Source organism: Seriola lalandi, unplaced genomic scaffold (genome assembly GCF_002814215.2).
Source record: "Seriola lalandi dorsalis isolate HSWRI2012SDOR001 ecotype SW California unplaced genomic scaffold, Sedor1 jcf7180002054885, whole genome shotgun sequence".
NCBI lineage: Eukaryota > Metazoa > Chordata > Actinopteri > Carangiformes > Carangidae > Seriola > Seriola lalandi.
Window position 1 is genome coordinate 7,313,035 of NW_019525437.1, and position 18,748 is coordinate 7,331,782.

General features: G+C 41.3%; 2 protein-coding genes across 2 annotated transcripts in view; one reads left to right on the plus strand and one right to left on the minus strand.

Moving 5' to 3' along the window:
• Positions 1-14,525, plus strand: part of fndc7b (fibronectin type III domain containing 7b) — a 42,209-nt gene extending 27,684 nt beyond the window's left edge. Inside the window, exons 36-57 of the mRNA XM_087180006.1 lie at positions 387-647; positions 797-1,057; positions 1,709-1,966; positions 2,051-2,311; positions 2,603-2,652; positions 2,774-2,984; positions 3,332-3,592; positions 4,135-4,395; positions 4,496-4,756; positions 5,387-5,647; positions 5,960-6,220; positions 6,378-6,635; positions 7,536-7,799; positions 7,898-8,158; positions 9,183-9,443; positions 10,015-10,275; positions 10,388-10,645; positions 10,898-11,158; positions 11,402-11,689; positions 12,569-12,805; positions 13,417-13,482; positions 13,625-14,525. Of these exons, the coding sequence (XP_087036132.1) occupies positions 387-647; positions 797-1,057; positions 1,709-1,966; positions 2,051-2,311; positions 2,603-2,652; positions 2,774-2,984; positions 3,332-3,592; positions 4,135-4,395; positions 4,496-4,756; positions 5,387-5,647; positions 5,960-6,220; positions 6,378-6,635; positions 7,536-7,799; positions 7,898-8,158; positions 9,183-9,443; positions 10,015-10,275; positions 10,388-10,645; positions 10,898-11,158; positions 11,402-11,689; positions 12,569-12,805; positions 13,417-13,482; positions 13,625-13,908 (5,306 nt within the window). The 3' untranslated portion in view covers positions 13,909-14,525. The remainder of the gene's footprint in view (positions 1-386; positions 648-796; positions 1,058-1,708; positions 1,967-2,050; positions 2,312-2,602; positions 2,653-2,773; positions 2,985-3,331; positions 3,593-4,134; positions 4,396-4,495; positions 4,757-5,386; positions 5,648-5,959; positions 6,221-6,377; positions 6,636-7,535; positions 7,800-7,897; positions 8,159-9,182; positions 9,444-10,014; positions 10,276-10,387; positions 10,646-10,897; positions 11,159-11,401; positions 11,690-12,568; positions 12,806-13,416; positions 13,483-13,624) is intronic.
• Positions 14,526-15,381: 856 nt separating this feature from the next.
• On the minus strand, positions 15,382-16,654 carry LOC111671712 (trace amine-associated receptor 13c-like). The gene is made up of 2 exons (XM_023428875.2): positions 16,485-16,654; positions 15,382-16,186 (listed from the first exon to the last, which is right to left on the minus strand). The coding sequence occupies exons 1-2, from the start codon at positions 16,652-16,654 to the stop codon at positions 15,382-15,384; spliced, it is 975 nt and encodes a 324-aa protein (XP_023284643.2).
• Positions 16,655-18,748: the final 2,094 nt, after the last annotated feature.

Below are 18,748 nucleotides of genomic sequence, written 5' to 3' on the forward strand. Positions count from 1 at the left end.
AGTTTAAAAATGGATAACTCATCTCCTACATCTCTCCTGTGCTTTTTGGTTCAGAAACAAATTTTCATGTCTAAAAAAAAAAACCCTCTTGTTATCAACTAGGGGCTTCAGTAGAGAAGAGAGCTTAATCCTCACTAACTGAGCTCTGTTTACCTAAATTAAAGTTAGTTCTAGTAACCGTTGGAGCAGGCTACTTTCTAAAAAAGCAACACTGCTGCTGTGGCATCACTTCTATGTACTTAAATTGAAATCTTTCAAACGGTAACTACGATTTGGAGCAAAGTCCCTTTAAGTGTGAAGATCAGTGCAGCTTTAAAGTGAAATTAATGAAATTGCATCCATGTCCTGTATGTCCCTCCCTGCGCCCCTTCCTTTTCTGTCTGTAGCTCCCTGTGCAGTTGCAAATGTGACGGCTAACTTGGACTGCGACAACAACACAGCCGAGATCTCCTGGAGCTCGGCCAACGGAGCCGAGTCCTACGCGGTGACTGCCGTAGCAGCCGACGGCGACCGAGCTTCATGTGAGACCGATGAGAACCGGTGTGACCTGATGGAGCTGCAGTGTGGTCAGACGTACAGCATCAGCCTCACAAGCATCAGCGACCAGTGCGAAATTGAGACACTCACTAATGTCACCTTCAGTACACGTGAGTGGAGCAACAGCTCGTCCCAGAGCAGTTGAGAGTGAAGTGAATGAAACCACTGATCCTGAACTTAAAACTAGGATCATACATTTCTCTTTGATACCAAACATTTTGGTTCTTCTTTCCGATACTAAACGAAAAGTCTTGTTCAGGTCCCTGTAAACCTTTGCGCGTTGGAGTGGACCTGCAGTGTGGGACGAGTACAGCCAACTTGTACTGGGAGGAAAAAGAGGGAGTGGAGCTCTACCTGGCTACTGCCACCTGCAGCATGGGAAAGACACTGCAGTGCAACTCCACCAACTCCACCTGCCAGTTCTCCAACTTGAACTGCGGAGAAACCTACGAATTCACTGTAACTGCCTATTCTAACATGTGTTACAGTGAAGCCAGCAGCACTGTGGAGATCCAGACAGGTACGGGGCCTTATCATCAACAAGTTAAAACTAGTTAGGGATTGATTGAATTCACGTCCATTAGTTACCCTTAAAGACTTCATTGTCCTTCTGACAGTGCAAGAGTCTACATTTCTATTTTGTCATTGTTATTTAATTTTTTCAAAGTCTTTAATTTTATTGATTAAAAACCATTTTAAGGAGGTTGTCTGTTTTTTCATGCAACAGACAAACTATGGAACCAGAATCATATTATCATTTATTCATCTTTTCAAAATATTTGTCATTTTGTCATTAAGTTGCTGTCTGTCAGGCAACTCTATGCAGTGACTGTATCATGCATTTGTCCTGCAGTAGTTGCTTTAACAGTCTGTGTTGAAGTGAATAATCACCGAAGCAGAGTAATTTGTTAGCAAAAGAACCCAAAGATATTTATTTTACAATTAAATAGAAAAGAGAAAAGCAGCTGATAGTCAAGTTAAAGAAGTTGGTACCAGCATATCTTTTGGTATTTTTGCTTGGAAAGGAACTGAATCTATTATCAAAATAGTTAGTGCATAATCTTTCAACTGATTAATGGACTAATATTTTCAGCTCTAAAATGAATCAGTGGTGCACTGAAGCAGTGTTATGAAGTAATTTGACATTTGTGTCGAACTCCTTCTTCACCAGAACCCTGCCGGCCAACTGGCCTCACAGTGGATGGGTCGTGTTACAATGAGACGGTGGTGCTGGATTGGGCAGCAGCTAAAGGAGCATCAGAGTACATGGTGATAGCCAAGGGAGACCTGGGATATACCAGGTCTTTCCAAACCAATGAGACAACGATAGAGGTTGAGCTGCTTTGTGGGCAACTGTTCAATTTCACTGTAAAAGCCCGGGATGTTCAATGTGACAGCGCTATGAGTCTGCCTGAAGAATTCAAGACAGGTACATGGCTCCTTTATATTTTTGTTTTATAGAACATGTGGGTTGGTGGGTTCATGATGATTCAACAGGTCACCTTCTCCGCAGGCCCCTGCGTCCCTCAGCACGTTCAGAGCTTTACACACTGTGAGAACAATATGGGCTCGGTCAGCTGGGCCATGAGCGACGGGGCGGAGTCTTACTTGGCCGTCGCAACGGGAGAGGACGGCCACACCCACGAGTGTGCCACAAACACCACCACCTGCACCTGGGATGACTTGCACTGCGGAGAGATGTACACCGTTCACGTCATCGCCAATGACTACCTGTGCAGCAGCATGCCGAGCAACAGCACATCAATACGGATGGGTAAACATGATTATATCGTTTACATGTTGAGATTTCCAAGCACCCATGAATGTTATGTGAAAACCTGGTCTGGACTTTTTTCACACATGAAAATGAATAAACAGAATGCCATAGAACATTTAGATGATTTTAAGGGTTAGAGACAGGTTAACTAAGAAATTAGCAAATAAATCAGACTTGAGTGTTGCTCTGAAACGGAACAATGTGAAAAACCAGTCAGAAAAATAACTTATGATAATAATAATATTATTAATTTTAATCACAAGTAAACATTTTGTTTTCTGTTTTTAGCACCATGTGCACCCCAGAACTTGAAAGTATCTCTGAACTGCTCATTAAAGGTGAATATTTTACCTGTTTCTCTAAAAGTTAATTTCCGCTCTGCTTTTGAAAGGGGCTATACAAATTAATTAGATTATTATTATGTTATAAACTAAACTTAAAATGTAATGTGTTCTTAAGGCGGCATCACTGACCTGGAATGCCAGTGAAACTGTGGAGCTCTACATTGTGACTGCAGAGACCAACGGTGGCCATGAAGTGCAGCTCAGCACCAACGAAACCTGGACTTTCATTTCGGAGTTCCTGTGTGGCCAGGAGTACTTCCTGTCTGTTCAGGCCGTAGACTCCGTGTGCAGGAGTCAACCCAGTCAGCCTTTAAAGCTGAAGTCAGGTAGGATCTTATTTTATTCCCCGAAACCTCTTTTCAAGTGAGCCATTTATGTCTAAACACTACTCTCCAAAAAAAGTAAAGAGGTGGCTCATATTACAGTGTTCTCGTCAAAACAAGTGCATCTACAGGGATTACCATCCCTAATTTTTACTACTTAATGACTTTATATTTTGTAACTTTAAGATTAGTTTCTGCAAAATATCAAGGATTCTACATTCTTATTTCCTTGAATTCAATTATCTGTTTCAATTGATCATTTTCTTTAAAACAAGTTCATTTAGACTTTTAAACCACTTAAATTCATTTAAAATCATTTTCACTCAGTCTGTTCCCCTTCTCTCCCACAGAGCCCTGCCCACCCACCAGCGTCTCCAGCTTCATGAACTGCCTCTCTAACATTGCTGTGGTGTCGTGGACCGGCTCAGCTGGGGCGGAGTTCTACACCGCCAAAGTAACGCAGGAAGACGGCCAATCGAAAACCTGCTCATCTGACAGCGAGCAGTGTGGCATGCCTAACGTTCAGTGTGGACAGAACTACACCGTCACTGTTGTTGCCTCCAACGAGAAGTGTGACTCTGACCCCAGTGAGGCCGACACCCTGCAGTCAGGTGAGTTACATACAGTGAAGATGGGTCATTAAACTAATAGGAACGATTTAGGTGGCCTTAATGTTTTAATAAATGAAGTAAAGCATCACTCTTACTCACAGTCATCTCGTCAATCTTTATACTCAGTTTTATACAGTTTTTTAGGGTTTCTATCCCACACATCTACTTATTTCTATAATATAGTGAATATTGGTTTATATTTCTCAGGCTTATTTTCCTGTTCCCTCACACTGCAGTAGATTCTACTTATTTTTATTTTTTTTATGTTAAAATTATAAATAGTGTTCAAATAAATTTCAAACGCTGTCTAATTTCTTTATCACCATCTGAAAGGAATTATCAGCGTTAATAGTGCCAGGCAATAGGGGGTGATAAGAAATATATACAAAACTGTGATTATTTTTTATGCTCAGTTCAGTGAATATTTTGAACCTGACACCTTAAAAATGAGCAGATTGATTTTCCTGCGACTTGCTTTGGTTTAATTTTGCCGTCACTATAGGATCGGATATTCACTCTCCTTTCCCCCTGTCTTTCTCCAGGGCCGTGTGTTCCCACTGATGTGGAGGTGGCGGTGGACTGCTCCAAAAATGAAGCTCTCGTGTCCTGGAGTGCCAGCGACGGGGCTCTGTCTTACAAAGTGAGGGCTCAGAGCACACAGGGAGATATCTCCTCCTGCGAGAGCACAGATCTGAAGTGTACTTTAACCAACATGACCTGCGGGCAGTCCTACTCTGTCCAGGTGGTGGCACAAGATGATGTCTGCTCAAGTTTGCCCAGCCCAGCTACAAAATTCACATCAGGTAGAATAACTGGAATAACAGAATTTTATTTGGATGTTACAAGTGTTTACATCTGAACGCTCGACTCACAAGCCCTTCGCCTCCTCCCTCCCTCTCTCAGTTCCCTGCACACCCAGCCCTGGGTCAGTGGTTCTGGACTGCTTCACCAACTCGGCCCTCTTGGACTGGCACTACGCCATGGGTGCCCTGGACTACAACGCAACAGCCCAGTCCTCTAACGGCCACGTCTCCACCTGCAGCACCAACTACACCAACTGCGAGCTGAAGAACCTGCAGTGTGGTCAGACCTATAATGTGATCATTGTGGCATCAGATGAGAAGTGCAGCAGCCCCCCAAGCACCAGTTTACAGGTGGAATCAGGTGAGGTCTCAAAAAAAGCACCTTTAATAAAAATTGAAATATAATGAATTAATTTGATTTAAATACAAATTAGAGTTGTCATTTAAAGCCAACTGGTAAGTTTTACTGACATTTAGTGGCTGAAATCCTCATGTTGCTGCAGTGACAGTGTAATGTTGTGTTCACTGCATACTTGACATCACTGATATATATGGCTGCAGGTCATTATTTTCTCTTCACATTTTCACAATATTTCTTACCTGGATTAAAAAAGCAAATAACACCTTTCAGTCATATTTTAACAGTTTACAAATTCTGGCAGATGATAGGCAGCTCATTTATGTTTTTTTCTCAATCTTTTTCTTCACTGCCAGAAGCATTTTCAGTTCAAACTGATCTACTGCTCCTTTAAAGATCTGAGTATTTTATGATGAATATAGATAAAAAAACTTAATATGTCAGGCCTTATGTTACACACAAACTGCTTAGTGTGGTCAGAGATACAGTAGCCTTGAAACTGTTGGCCAGAGGAGGTTATTCAATAAGGTTTTTTAGTTTAGTGTTAAGTTTCACCTTCAATAATTGGCTAAGTACACAATGTCCTCTGTGATCTTACCTTTTTTTCCTCTCACTTTCTCTTCCCTCCACCAGTGCCTTGTCCTCCTCAGGACGTTGTGCCTGTCCTGGACTGCTCTGATAACACAGCCCGGGTCGAGTGGCAGGCGAGCAGTGGGGCTGATTCCTACATTGTCCAAGCGGTCGGCATAGAAGAACACGAATCCGTCTGCGAGACAACATCAGAGTCCTGCGTCCTCCCAGACCTCCTCTGTGGCTACACCTACAACATCAGTGTGATCGCCGCTAACAGCGTGTGTAATGTGTCACAGAGTGGCATTACACAGCTGCAAGCAGGTATAGTTGGTGACCTGGCAACATGATAGACAGCCATGTTACAGATAATTTAAAACCATGTTTGGAAATATCAAAATATGTTTGTTTCCTGGTCAGGATATAGACTTGCCATAAAAAAGCTAAATAAAACATGCTGTATTTTATGAATTCCATCTTTGTGATTTTACACAGTACTTATACATACATGAAACTGATAAAACTGCTACTGTGAATAATTATCAGTGGGGGTTTTTTCTTGATAGGATGATTATTGGACCAATATTGACCCTGAATCATTAAGCAAGGTTCATATTTCTCTCTGTGTCTGTTCAGTGCCCTGTGTACCACAGCATGTGGAGGCCCGGGTGGTTTGTGAGTCAGGTGCTGTGGCGGTCTCATGGGAGCCGAGCAAAGGGGCAACATCATACACCACAGTTGCCCAGGGCAACGGCGGCTATGCCTCAACGTGCAACAGCAGCGACACAACGTGCCTGTTCAACAACTTGATGTGCAGCCACAACTACTCCATCAATGTTAGTGCTTCAGATGGGACGTGTAGCAGCGCTGGAAGCTCTGCTGTGGAGATCAACACATGTAGGCTCAAGATTTAATTTATTATAATAATCTTACACCTTCATCAAACATCTATACTAAACAGAAGCATTAGGTGCAGCTGTAAGGCATAAAACATGTTGTATTAAAGCTCTACTAATATCTTTCTTTATTCATATCCGTCTGTCTGTCTCTGCAGTGCCGTGTGTACCACAGGGAGTAACAGCAGAGATGGTCTGCAGTAATGACACAGGCGTGGTGTCATGGGAGGAAGAAGAGGGCGTGTCCTCCTACACAGTGCAAGCTTTTGGGCCCGATGGACACAAGACTGAATGTAACAGCACCGAAACCAGTTGTCAGCTACCCAGCTTGCATTGTGGTCAGCTCTACAACCTGACAGTGACAGCTCAGGATGGACAGTGTGACAACAGCCGCGCCTTCCTCAACCTGCAGTCAGGTAAGTGTAAACAATAAAGTTTTTTAGTATGACAAGTGTGGTTTTCTACGAGTTGAGTATTGTTGTTTGAGTTTATTTTCTCTCTCTATCATTACGCATTTACAGCTCATAGTCTAATAGGACATTTTTTGGGATATTGATGTTGTTATAAGTAAAGTAAGGTCTGTCCAAAATATTGATTCATCTGGTGCACTGACACCATGACATTAGTCCAACCAACAGAAACACATCTGAAGGTGGCAGCAGAAATGTTTGGGTTTCCATCACCAGCAAAATGGAGCTGGTTTTCAGAACCGAACCCCAGTGATCCTTAGACAGAAAACAGTCACAAATTTCGAACAGCTTATGACTCCTGTTTGTACTGTGCCTTTTGGCTCATCGGTCCGCCTTTACGGCCTAAGAACTAAACAAAACTACAAGTTGGAAGTTTAGTGGTGTTGACGTTGCTGTAGTTCCTTTATAGCCTAACATTAGCTTTTTACTTCTGGTGATTGTAATTAGGCTTCAGAAATAATAAAATAGGTGTTCATTTGTAAAGATAATGTTGCTGAACAAAACATGTAGGTATCATAAACTTTTGATGGTCACAGAGTTTATTTTTTGCAGTAATCCAAAAGCCAATGGAAAAATCCAATTGGCTTTTTGTCGAGGGAACCAGGGTGAGGCTAACTTCTGGGTTGGTCTACAAAAATACATCATCCATGCAACACTGGATAATAATAACGTTTGTCCATCAGTTTCCTTCTCGGGCCCTCAGGCTTACAATGTGTATTAAAACCACAAGCCTTTCTTGAGTGATTCAAATGTGTTGTGACAATTGAATTGTCTAATCTCTCATATATGTACAACAGTACCTCATCTAACAACTTGCTCCTTGTCTGTCCTTTTTCTCTCTCCCAGTGCCTTGCAGACCCACTAACGCGAAGGCCTCTCTACGGTGCCACTCAAACTCTGCTGCGGTGACATGGGAGCGAGCGAGTGGGGCAGTATCCTACCTTGCAGTGGGTGTCACAGCGGACGGAAGTCACCAGACTGAGTGTAACAACACCATGACCCACTGTGATCTGAGTGACCTGCAGTGTGGACAGACCTACAACGTGAGCGTGTTCAGCCAAGATGAGTCCTGTTCCAGCATGGAGAGCGACAAGGCTTACGTGTGGACAGGTACTGTGAATACCTTATTATTGTTAGAGTGGAATGGGTGGAGTGGCTTTTCCCTCAGTGTGACTTGCCTGTCTCTCCCCTCTCTTTCTCCCCCTCAGCCCCTTGTGAACCCCACGACGTGACTGTTGATGCACAGTGTGATGAAGATGCTATAACTGTGTCTTGGTCTCCCAACCCTGATGCCCAGTACTTCCATGTAGCTGCAATGAGCAACACTGGGGCCAGACTGTACTGTAACTCAACAGGCACTACCTGCACCATAAACAGTCTACCATGTGGACAGAACTATAACGTTACTGTGCTGTCTGTAAGAGATGGCTGTGAGAGCAAGAAGAGCCCCGTGGTACACACCTCCTCAGGTAAACTTCAGCTGTTTGTTCAGAAGCATAGATTACACACGTCCAAATGGAACTGGCTTCGCAGGCTCCAGATTCTCCACAAGGGGGAGCTGTGCAATTACCTTCAGCCCAACCTGTGCCACCTATAGGAAAGGAAAGTAACAGCTGCAACAGATTTGCACCACCTGGAGGCAATGACTGTTACAATAGCAGTTTCTATTTTTTATATTAGGTTTTATATTTTACATTTAAAGGAACAGTCCAACATTTTGGGAGATACACTTACACCATTATTTTCAACAGTTAGAAGAGAAGATTGATACCACACTCATTTGTGTTACTGTAAGTATGGAGCTGGTGCCAGGAGGCAACATTTTGTATCTCATTTGTTTAACCCTCACACAAAAGAAATGGTAATTTGCAGTTTCAGGGGGAGTTATGTGCTGTAACTATTTCTTTGTGAATCAGTCTAATTTTCTGAAATACAATTACCAAGCATGTTTATTTTTACCATGTGATTAAAAAGTAAAATATTGATAAAAATGTGATATGCTTATAGATCGTGTACATTGGCCATTGCTGCAGCTGTTACTTTACATTTCCAGGTTGGCCCAAGACTGGGTTTTCTGCCGTTAACATAAAAACTTATCTTTATGCTTCTAGAGAATGTCTTTAAATATGACAAGGAAATGAGAAGTAAATTGAGATATGAAAAGAGCAATTTGAAAATGTCTGTAAAGAAAGCAAACACAAACAATTTGTGAAAAGAAGTGATTACAGTGGCATTTAAGAACAGCTGCTGAAAACCACCCAACAAACATTCCTCTGCCTTCTGTCTACAGGCCAACTGTATCGTATGCCTTTCCCCCTATTAAATGATATATTCCCTCAGTATTGGGAGGGGGTTAGTGCTCTCCAAGAGGGATCACATGATACTTGAGCTTCTTCTTGGAATATATCGCCCAAATGTTGTTCATGTGTTTGTGCCTCAAGTGTAAAAACAGTTCTTACAGTACAGCTCATTCTTTTACATTTCCCTCCACAGTTCCATGTGTGCCCAGGAACATTAAGGGCGGTCTGGACTGTGTATCAAACTCAGCCTGGATGACGTGGGATGAGTCAGAGGGAGCCCTCAGCTACTTTGTGCTTGGCCAAGGGACGGACGGACACAACTCCAGCTGCACTTCCACCTCCTCTCCCTGTAATGTCCCAGATCTGAAATGTGGGATGCTGTACACTTTCCACGTCACTGCCATCAACAAACATTGCCGCAGTAATCACAGCAACACCTTTGAGCTCGAAACAGGTATTCATCTAGATTCTGTACTCTCAAGACAACAACTGTGTGAAGTGATTAGTATCTTTGAAAGGTTACTAAGAAAAATATCTACTAGGCATTTTACCACATCAACCAAACACTAAATCTTGTTTGGCACAAATTTCCTCCTCCATGTTGGCTTGACCCCTGAAAATGAAGCAGACTGTGTCGCATTTGTTCATAAAAGTGACTTTCCACTGTAAACATCTCCGATTAATTATTAATCAGAATTAATTCTTTTCTGTCCCAATAATTGGACTTCTAGATTGGACACCACTTTGGGAAGTCCTTTGGTAGGACAGCTGATCATCTGTGATATAGGATTCGCTCTGAGCTCCTATTTTGAACTATATGATAAACCGCATACAATTTAATACACAAAGTTGTACAAGCCTGAGTCCGAGATTGTCAGAGACTTTGAATTGTATGAACTGACCGGAAGACTCAAAACGAAGGTAGCCTCAGTGGAATACAGTGAGGTCTCATATTTGGTTTGGAAAGGTTTAGAAAAAAGAACTTTGTGGAGCAACTTTTTAATCATATGCGGCCCATCCTCTAGGTCCTTGTGCTCTGACATCCATCAGTGCAGTGACACAATGCAACAGCGACACCATCCTGGTTGAATGGGAGTTGACCGTGGACACACCCCTCTACCTGGTGACCGCTGAGGGTCATGACCAAACCCTTATTTCCTGCAACAGCTCCTCCAATTCATGTGAACTCCAGGAAATCCGCTGTGGCATGCAATACAGCATCATAGTGTCAGCTTCTTCTGATAAGTGCAGCAGCCTCAGAAGTCCACCTAAGAAGATTAAAACTGGTATTTTTTCATACATATCACATTTCTCTCTGCTTCAAATGCTACAAATGAAATCTTTTAGCAAAGCCAAAACTCACTCAACACCTATGGAAATGTATTCTGTCTTCTTTAGCGCCCTGTGTACCAGACAACGTGACTGTGGTACAGTTATGTGAAGAGCGTGGGGCAGCAGTGGCGTGGGCACCCTCCGCTGTTGCCACATCCTACCAGCTAACAGCCACAGGAATGGATGGAAATGCCGCCAGCTACAACACCTCAGTGAACAACTTCACACTGGTTGATCTGCACTGTGGCCAGTCATACAGTATCAGCATCACTGCCAGTGGAGACAACTGCACCAGCATGCCCAGCACTTCGTCCTTCAGAACAGGTCTAGACACGATAAGACGCTTTCTGTTTTTTCTTCTTTTTTTCTTCTCTGTTGACAAGAATTTCAAGAGGTCTTCGCTGTCAAACTGTTAAACTTTGAACATTGATGCGCTGAAGTTGTAGTAGAGCATTTTTCTCTTGACTTGATTTCATTACTATAAAGGGCTGAGCTAACATTATCCTAAACATCTATAAACTGCAGGCCAGCTCCATGCTTGAATCTCTGACAGGAGTCGTCTCTCTTTCCTCTCAGTGCCCTGTGAGCCCTCTGGTCTCGCAGTGGATTTCGACTGTAAGAGAAACTCTGCCGTCTTGTCTTGGAACGCCAGTGAGGGCGCCGCCGAGTATTTTGGCTGTGCTCAATCTAAGGATGGAGACGCGCTCTACTGTAACAGCACTGTTACCTCCTGCACCCTCGAAGGCCTAGAGTGTGGCAAAATGTACAATTTCTCCGTGGAGGCCTCTGATGGCATCTGCAATAGTTCGTTTAGTGCACCTCTGAAGGCGGGAGCAGGTAAATAAAAAGTACCAGTGATACTTACCGACAAGATTTCTGTTGGTTTACTGTAGAACAGAGATGTTAAAAATGTTGTATAGTCTTGCTCAGGTAAAATATAATAATCAAGTTGAGTAGTTCTCAATCATGGTTGTTACTTCCCAGTCATTTTACATGTAGTATGCTGGTACACCTCTCCTGAACAAGAGCTGAAAAAACTGGTCCATTCCACTGGTAAAATACTGACTCTTTTCTCCTCAGTTCCCTGTCCTCCAACTTCTCTGAATGTCCGGATGCAGAAGATAGACCAAGCTTACTGGGCCAGGACGTCGTGGAACAGTGTCAATTGTTCTGACGTTGAGTACCTGGCGGAGATAACTGGTAGAATCAACAACAGCCCACAGGCCCTGATGGAAGTCGCTTCCTACTGGCTACCCAGAAGATACTTTGAGTTCCTGATGCCTTGCAGCACAGCTTATAACCTCACTGTACGTGCCAGAAACTCAGCCGGGGTCAGCGCACCTTCCAGTGCCTTTACTGGAGTCACAGGTAACTATACGCTCTACTCATCCCTGATTTTACACAGTGTTACACAGAGTTTTTAGTGACCTTTACATGTTCATGTAAAATTACTTTTCCTTCCTTTCTGTTTTTGGGTTCAAGTTTATGTGGCGTAAATAAAATGTTTATATACATATAAGGCATGTTTGGCTGGACTGCAACAGCTGGGCCAGCCCCATAAACACAAATGTTGCTACATGAGTGAGTGATGAAGTTACACCATTGGTCCTTGCTCTTTTCAAAATGAATTGATGCGAACATGCAGAGTTGCCAACTTCGTTCACCAAGAATATTTTTTAAAGCACCTATCAACGAATCTAGTGAACTTCAGCTACTTTCCTTAGAAGAGTAGAGAGAATATAAGTTGTCGGTATTGTCCCACAAGCGTGAGATCAGGCTTTCCCTCCACAGACACACCTCTCTATGCTGACTGTATGGCAGCTGACGTGAATGAGCTTGTTGAGCTTTGTTACTTTCATCATTTTACAAGTAAATATAGCTGAAATCACAGCACAGTTTTCAATTTATGTGTTTGTTCACTTTGTCAGACATCATGGGTGTAAAATCAGGATTTTAGCAGCAGCTTGGAAATGACTGCTGGTTAACATGTAGTCTTAGTGGGTAGTTTCAGTAAGTATTTCATACAGAAACGGAAAAACATGTTATTGAGAACAGCTTTATTGTATTAAAATACTGTATATGTGAGCACAGAGTGTAGGAGAGAAGTAAACAGATGAAACCGCCTGACACCAGGCAAAATGTAAATAGGCTACGACACGGCCAAGCCATTTATTTTGACCTAGTCTTGTTAAAATATAACACTTCCCTCTCCATTTGTTAACAGCATTTTCACTGTTCCCCTCCCAGACCCGTGTCCTCCACAGAATATAAAATACAGTGGTAACACACAGTCTGCTGTGCTGTCCTGGGACGCGTCGGTGTTTGCCACAAGTTATACTGTCTACAGTATATCGAGAGGAGGCCGCGTCGAGCTTTGCAGCACCACCGGGCTCTCCTGTCAGCTGACTAACTTCAATTCCAGTGCCACTGAAGTGACGGCCAGCAATGCTGTGGGAGAGAGCAACCCTAACCGATTTATTACAGGTCAGACACACAGGACTCACTCTGATAGCATCCAGTACTCATGTGTGTGTTACTTTATAACTGTTCTTGTTAACGAGTCCTCCTTTGCTTTGGAAGTAATGCTAGGTTACTACTGTAGGTAGTAAACTAAAAACAACTCCGCCCCTCCACACTCTTTAAATACAGAGTATTTATAGCCTCGTACACACCACCTCAGCATGAGGAGAAAGCAAAAGCTTGTGTTTCATGCATTGTCACGGTTGCTTAGCTATGATTGGACAATTGCTGTTAAGGATAGGGTTTAACCAACACTCAATTATCTACTTCTGTATGTCCAATTGTATTTGACTATGAGTCTTATCAATTTAGGACCAACAGACCTTCAGTGACAAACCAGAGTGTCACTGCAAAAACATTCAAGCAGCGTTGTGCGAGTTGGGGAGGAAATGGAGGCGGGAATGGATATGAAATGGATAACTCAAAACCCACCCAAGTATTTGACTGGTCCTCACAGAGAGAAAAGGCAGAGTTAGCTACTTACAACTACAGTTCTTTCACTGCTGCAAAAATCAACCAATGTCCTGTTTAATTTAGTCACCTCCTTTTCTGTATTGCTATGTTTTCTTCCTCAGGTCCAGTAGGAGCTCGCAGAAGAAGAGATTTGCGAGCCAGTCAAGTCTATGCCCATTTAGACAAAGGTAACTGTGGTGTTATTATATATCACATACTGTATTACACAACCCAGAGATAGTGTTAAACATAGTAGTCAATCAAATCCATCATAAAAGATAGGCCTGTACTATCTAACAACTCTTATTTTAACCCCCCCCCCCTTCTCAGAACTTGAGACGCCGGAGTTGCTGATCGTTAGAGTAAGTGAAGTTTCCTTGTATGTGAAGTGGACGACGGTGAGGGATGCAACCGAGTACACAGTTGTCATTGAGGAGGAGCAGAGAGAGCAGCAGGCTAATCAGCCACCGAGAGTGAGAACCGTGGAAGGTGATTCTTATGTAGAGACTGATCTCAAGCCCTGGACCACCTACTGCGTCAGGCTCGCAGCCAAGAACGCCATCAGCCAAAGCAACTACTCCAGGCCAGAGTGCAGAACCACCGATGCCTCCTAATGAAGTAGCACAGTTCAATTTAAATATACACTGGACTCAGCAGAAATACCATTATATGGGTTATATGTTTGTCTTCTCCACTCTTTAGCAGCCATTACAGAATTATTACCAGTTTAATCTCTAAGGGGGAAAAGTGTAAAAAATAAGTAATTACGACTTCATGAGCCATAACAGAATTGTTCTGTTTGAGGGGCGCCTTACATGTCACAAATAAATTATGATCAAACCTGAGGAAACCTTTAGATTTGAATGTTTATGAATCTTTGTTAGAAATAGGTTGTATACATACTCATAATTGTGGCTGGTATCATAGCAGCATGTGGCTTTATAGCTGTCTAACAAAGTATTGCTGAAATTGTATTTATCAAAAATGGATTTATTTTTGAGATAGTTTTATTAGATTATCTGGATGATTGTTAAACAAACAAAAAGTAGTGTAAACAAATAAACAGATAATTTATCAAGCAATATTTTTAAAACCATGCAGTATATTTTCTTTAAGATGTACTATATTTCTTCTCATTTTGTGGACACTTTGACAGATCTTTTTTAACGATCCCAGAAATGAAGGAATAAAAAATCTGTGAAACATTAAAGACACCTCTGTATAAAAATCAGTGTTGAAAACTTTCCTTCTTTTTAAATTTGAACTTTGCGTTCAAATTTGCATTAACCACACACAATCGGAAAATTGTCCAAAATCTGAACAAAATCAATTTACTGTCATTTAAGACGAGGACATGCAGCAAATATTCACATTTAAGAGCCTGGAATCAAATGTTTGGCAAATTTGCTTGAAAACTTACTTACAAAATAGTTGCCTAATTTACCGTGGGTTGATTAATGAATTAATTAATCATTGCAGTTCATTATCTTGTGGGTAAACATTTAATTTTCTAATTTTGAGAATGCACACAAATTGACAAACAGTTCATGTTCCTGATGAGGAGCCCTCACTAGTCAAGTCATATTATACCCCAACCCATTCAATTTCAGTTTTACATATATACATATATATAATATTTTAATGTTTTACACCTTCTGTTGCTGATGTTTGCTGACCTCGTTTCTATCCTACACATCTGCTTATTAAATTAAAAAATGTATTAAAAAAAAGGATTATATTAAAAATAAACATAAAAAAATACAATATTGCAATTGCAATATTAAGGCTGCCCCTATTCCTCACTCATAAAAACTGCTCAGGTTTTAAAGTACACTCCACTGACATGAAACATGTTCAGTACATTTTCTAAACCAAGGTTGACGACTCCATTAAATTCAATGGTACAGGTTGTTTCAAAAGCATAGTGGTTTCAAATATGAATGTTTTTTTTTGTTTTTTTGCTGTGACATTTTGCTTTTGCTGTATTCATTAAAAATTATTGTGATCTGATAGTATGCAGTTAAAACAGTACTACACCTTCCATTAGACAGAATTTACCCCATTTAAGTACAATATATTTCTTTTCTCTACATGATCTTGGTCTCACAGGAACCTGGCTGCAGTATCTGAAGGCTGACAATGAGTTTAATTGTTTTTCTAAACCAGGGGTAGTAAAAGGCATAGATCAGAGGATTGAAACTGGAGTTACAGAAAAAGAGCCAAATTGTAACTGGTGATTCAACAACTGTGGTGTCCTGTCCTGCCAGAGAGGGGGTGTAGTATGGACAGAGACAGAGTATAAACACAAAAAGGACAATACCAAGAGTCCTCGCTGCCCTCATCTCAGATTTCTTCACAGTCACGGTGTTTGATTTGACACCTGCAGTTTGAGACCTCATGACTCGGGCCTGTGACACAGCCACAACAAACACTCTCGTATACAGAACTATGATGACGGTAACGGGGCCGAAGAAGGTGAGAACCAAGTCTATCGCCCCTGAAATGTAGTTTATGGTGACTGCACATTCTTGGTAGCAGGAATCAGACGTACGCATTTGTGAAAAGTGATCTTTCATTATTATTAAGTTGTAGGTAACAGAGTAGAACCAACACACAGACACGCAGATTTTAACTCTGCTTGTCGTCATCCTGGAAGAATAGTGCAGAGGCTCACAGATAGCCACGTAACGGTCCACTGATATGAGGACCATGGTGCTGACAGAGGTGGAGGTGAGGATGAGGCCCAACAGGTACGAAAGGGCACATGTGATTCGATCCATAAACCAGCAGGACTGCACCAAGACGACTGCAGTCGGCATGACTACAAGGCCCAGGAGCAAGTCAGACACAGCCAGGGAGAGGAGGAGGAGGTTGGTGGGGGTTTGGAGCTGCCTGAGGAGGAAGAATATGATGAATGATAGTTTCTTCATGGTGTCATATTCAGTTTAAATAAGTTTAGATCACAGCAATTGTTGTGAGAATACAGGCAGAATATGGAAAGTGGAATTTTATGTTTATAGACACGGCAACATGAAAACCAAACATGCCAAATAAAGCTGTACAGTTTATCATGATTACTGCTATTGTGATACATTTATACAGAAAAAACTTTCTGTCTTACACACAAAGCTTCCATCCATTAACTAAACCCATACACACTATTAACTGTTATATTTCTATATGTATGTGCCTGAAGTGGGAGATGGAGATGATGACCAACAAGTTGAGCATCACCGTGAGCACAGCGATGCAGTACAGCAGTGTTTTGATGAGTACGACCTCGGGAGTGACAGGCATTAACCTGCAGGAGGAGTTGAGGGCAGGGGTACAGAGGTTATCTTCTAGTGTCTGCACCATCATGAGAGGGAGTGACTGCAGATCCGAGCAGAGAGCTGTTGAGTTGTAGCAGCCCTCCGACTGACGTTTTCACGAGATGAGATATTTTATCTTCTTCATTTGTATCGGCCTCCCTCCCTCTCCCACTCTTGTCCCTCGCCACACACTGCCTCCAATCAGCTTGTTTTTTCTCCAGCTCCAACAATTTCATCATTCTCTCACCACGCCATTTTTGTCCTCCCTCTTTCAAAATACCACTGTGCACTAATCCCCATCTCTTTCACCCTGTTTTTGCCAAGATGTATATAATATATATTTAAAATAGACTAAAAGTCACAGACCTCACTGTGTTTATTGGATCTACAAAGAAGCAGTTTCCGAAAACTGTTGACAGCGTTTTCTGTGGATTGTAATAATGATAGTAATGATACATTTTATTTATAGGCATTCAAGGACACCTTACAGCACACAGTAAAAGATAAGCATAATAATGCAAGTGCAAGGTATAAAATACCAAATAATCACATACAAAGCATAAAACAAAGACTGAATTAGAATAAATGTAATTGCATAAAAATAAATACGATTAAGTGCTGGTGTTGGAGTAAAAGCGAGTAGGCATTTTCTACAGAAACAGAGACACTATATTTGTAAAGAGATGCTGCACTTGAATGTAATGTCTTTGCAGTACTGTGAGCACATAAAACAAATCTTCATTCACCTCCATTTCAGTGGTGGTAGCAAAAAATCTCAGAGATAAATATCTCAAAACCTGGGCACATAAAACAAACTATCTATCTATCTATCTATCTATCTATCTATCTATCTATCTATCTATCTATCTATCTATCTATCTATCTATCTATCTCTATATATATATATATATATATATGTCAGTACACTTAAAATTAAAGCTGCCCTTAAATAAAAATAGATGAAATGTCAACATGTGATGTGAAAGTCTTTTAGCGAATTGTTTTGATGTTACAGCCCCCAACTTTACTGCTCTGGTTCACTCTCATCGCTCTCATCAGTGTTGTTTTTGGCCTCAGCAGCAATTTGTTCGGCAGAAAAATGGCTGACAGACACAGTTAGCAACTAGTTGGTGAACACAGTGGAGAATTTAGCAGCTAAAGAGCCACATATTTCCCTCAGGAGTTGGTGGAGTCCAACCAGTACCAATTGTCAAAAAGCAGGGTAAATATTGGGCTTAAATTCATCAGGTGGACATAGATATGACAAATATACAATATACAAATGAATGCTAATGTTGCGTTCTGTCTTATGTGTACATTAGCCATTGTTTGCCAACACATTCACCATATCAACTTTATCTGCTGATAATAGTAAATTCAAAATAATTCATTCGAATTTGGGAAAAACAGACCTTAAACCAAGTACTTTTAATAGCTTAAGTCTGAACTACTTCTTAAAGGCCTTAAAGGTGTTTTCAGTTGCTAGTCAAATGCAAAGTGACAGAACAGGAGCCGCCCTTTGTTCTTATTACAGTAGCATATTCAGTATCAAATTTGTAATTTTGCAATGTAGTTACAGGTCACAAAGTCAGGCAATTACTGGTTGTCGTAAATATATATTTTTCTGTGATTTTAAAAATGATAAATTGATAAATCTTGAAACGACCCATGTTTGTTCAGATTAAAAAAGCCTTCAAATTAGGATTTTTTCACAGCAGACATTTTGACTTATCTTTGAAGAAAAAGCACATGTGTTTCTAATTACATAAACGATGGCTCTGTTCTATTCAGGGGCCCCAATAAGCCAAGACAGCGTGACAGCGAGGCGGCATGCTCATCACAGGGACCCGGAAACTGAAGCAGCTTAATTCAAGTCAGCCATCATGAAGTTAATATTAGCTATCCTTGTACTTTTCCTACTGTAACATCTCAAAATGTATTCACTGGAAAGGGACTATACTGTAGTATTTCTTTTTTTACATAAACCTTAGTGCCTTTTAAAAATGCATTAATCACTGTGAATCTCTCTGATGACCATAAGCTACAATGTTGTTCAAAAATATGTTATGAAATTAAATAATCCGTTATAATAAGAAAATTTCTACTATGACATGTTTTTTCCCCTCAAGGTGTCAATAAAACA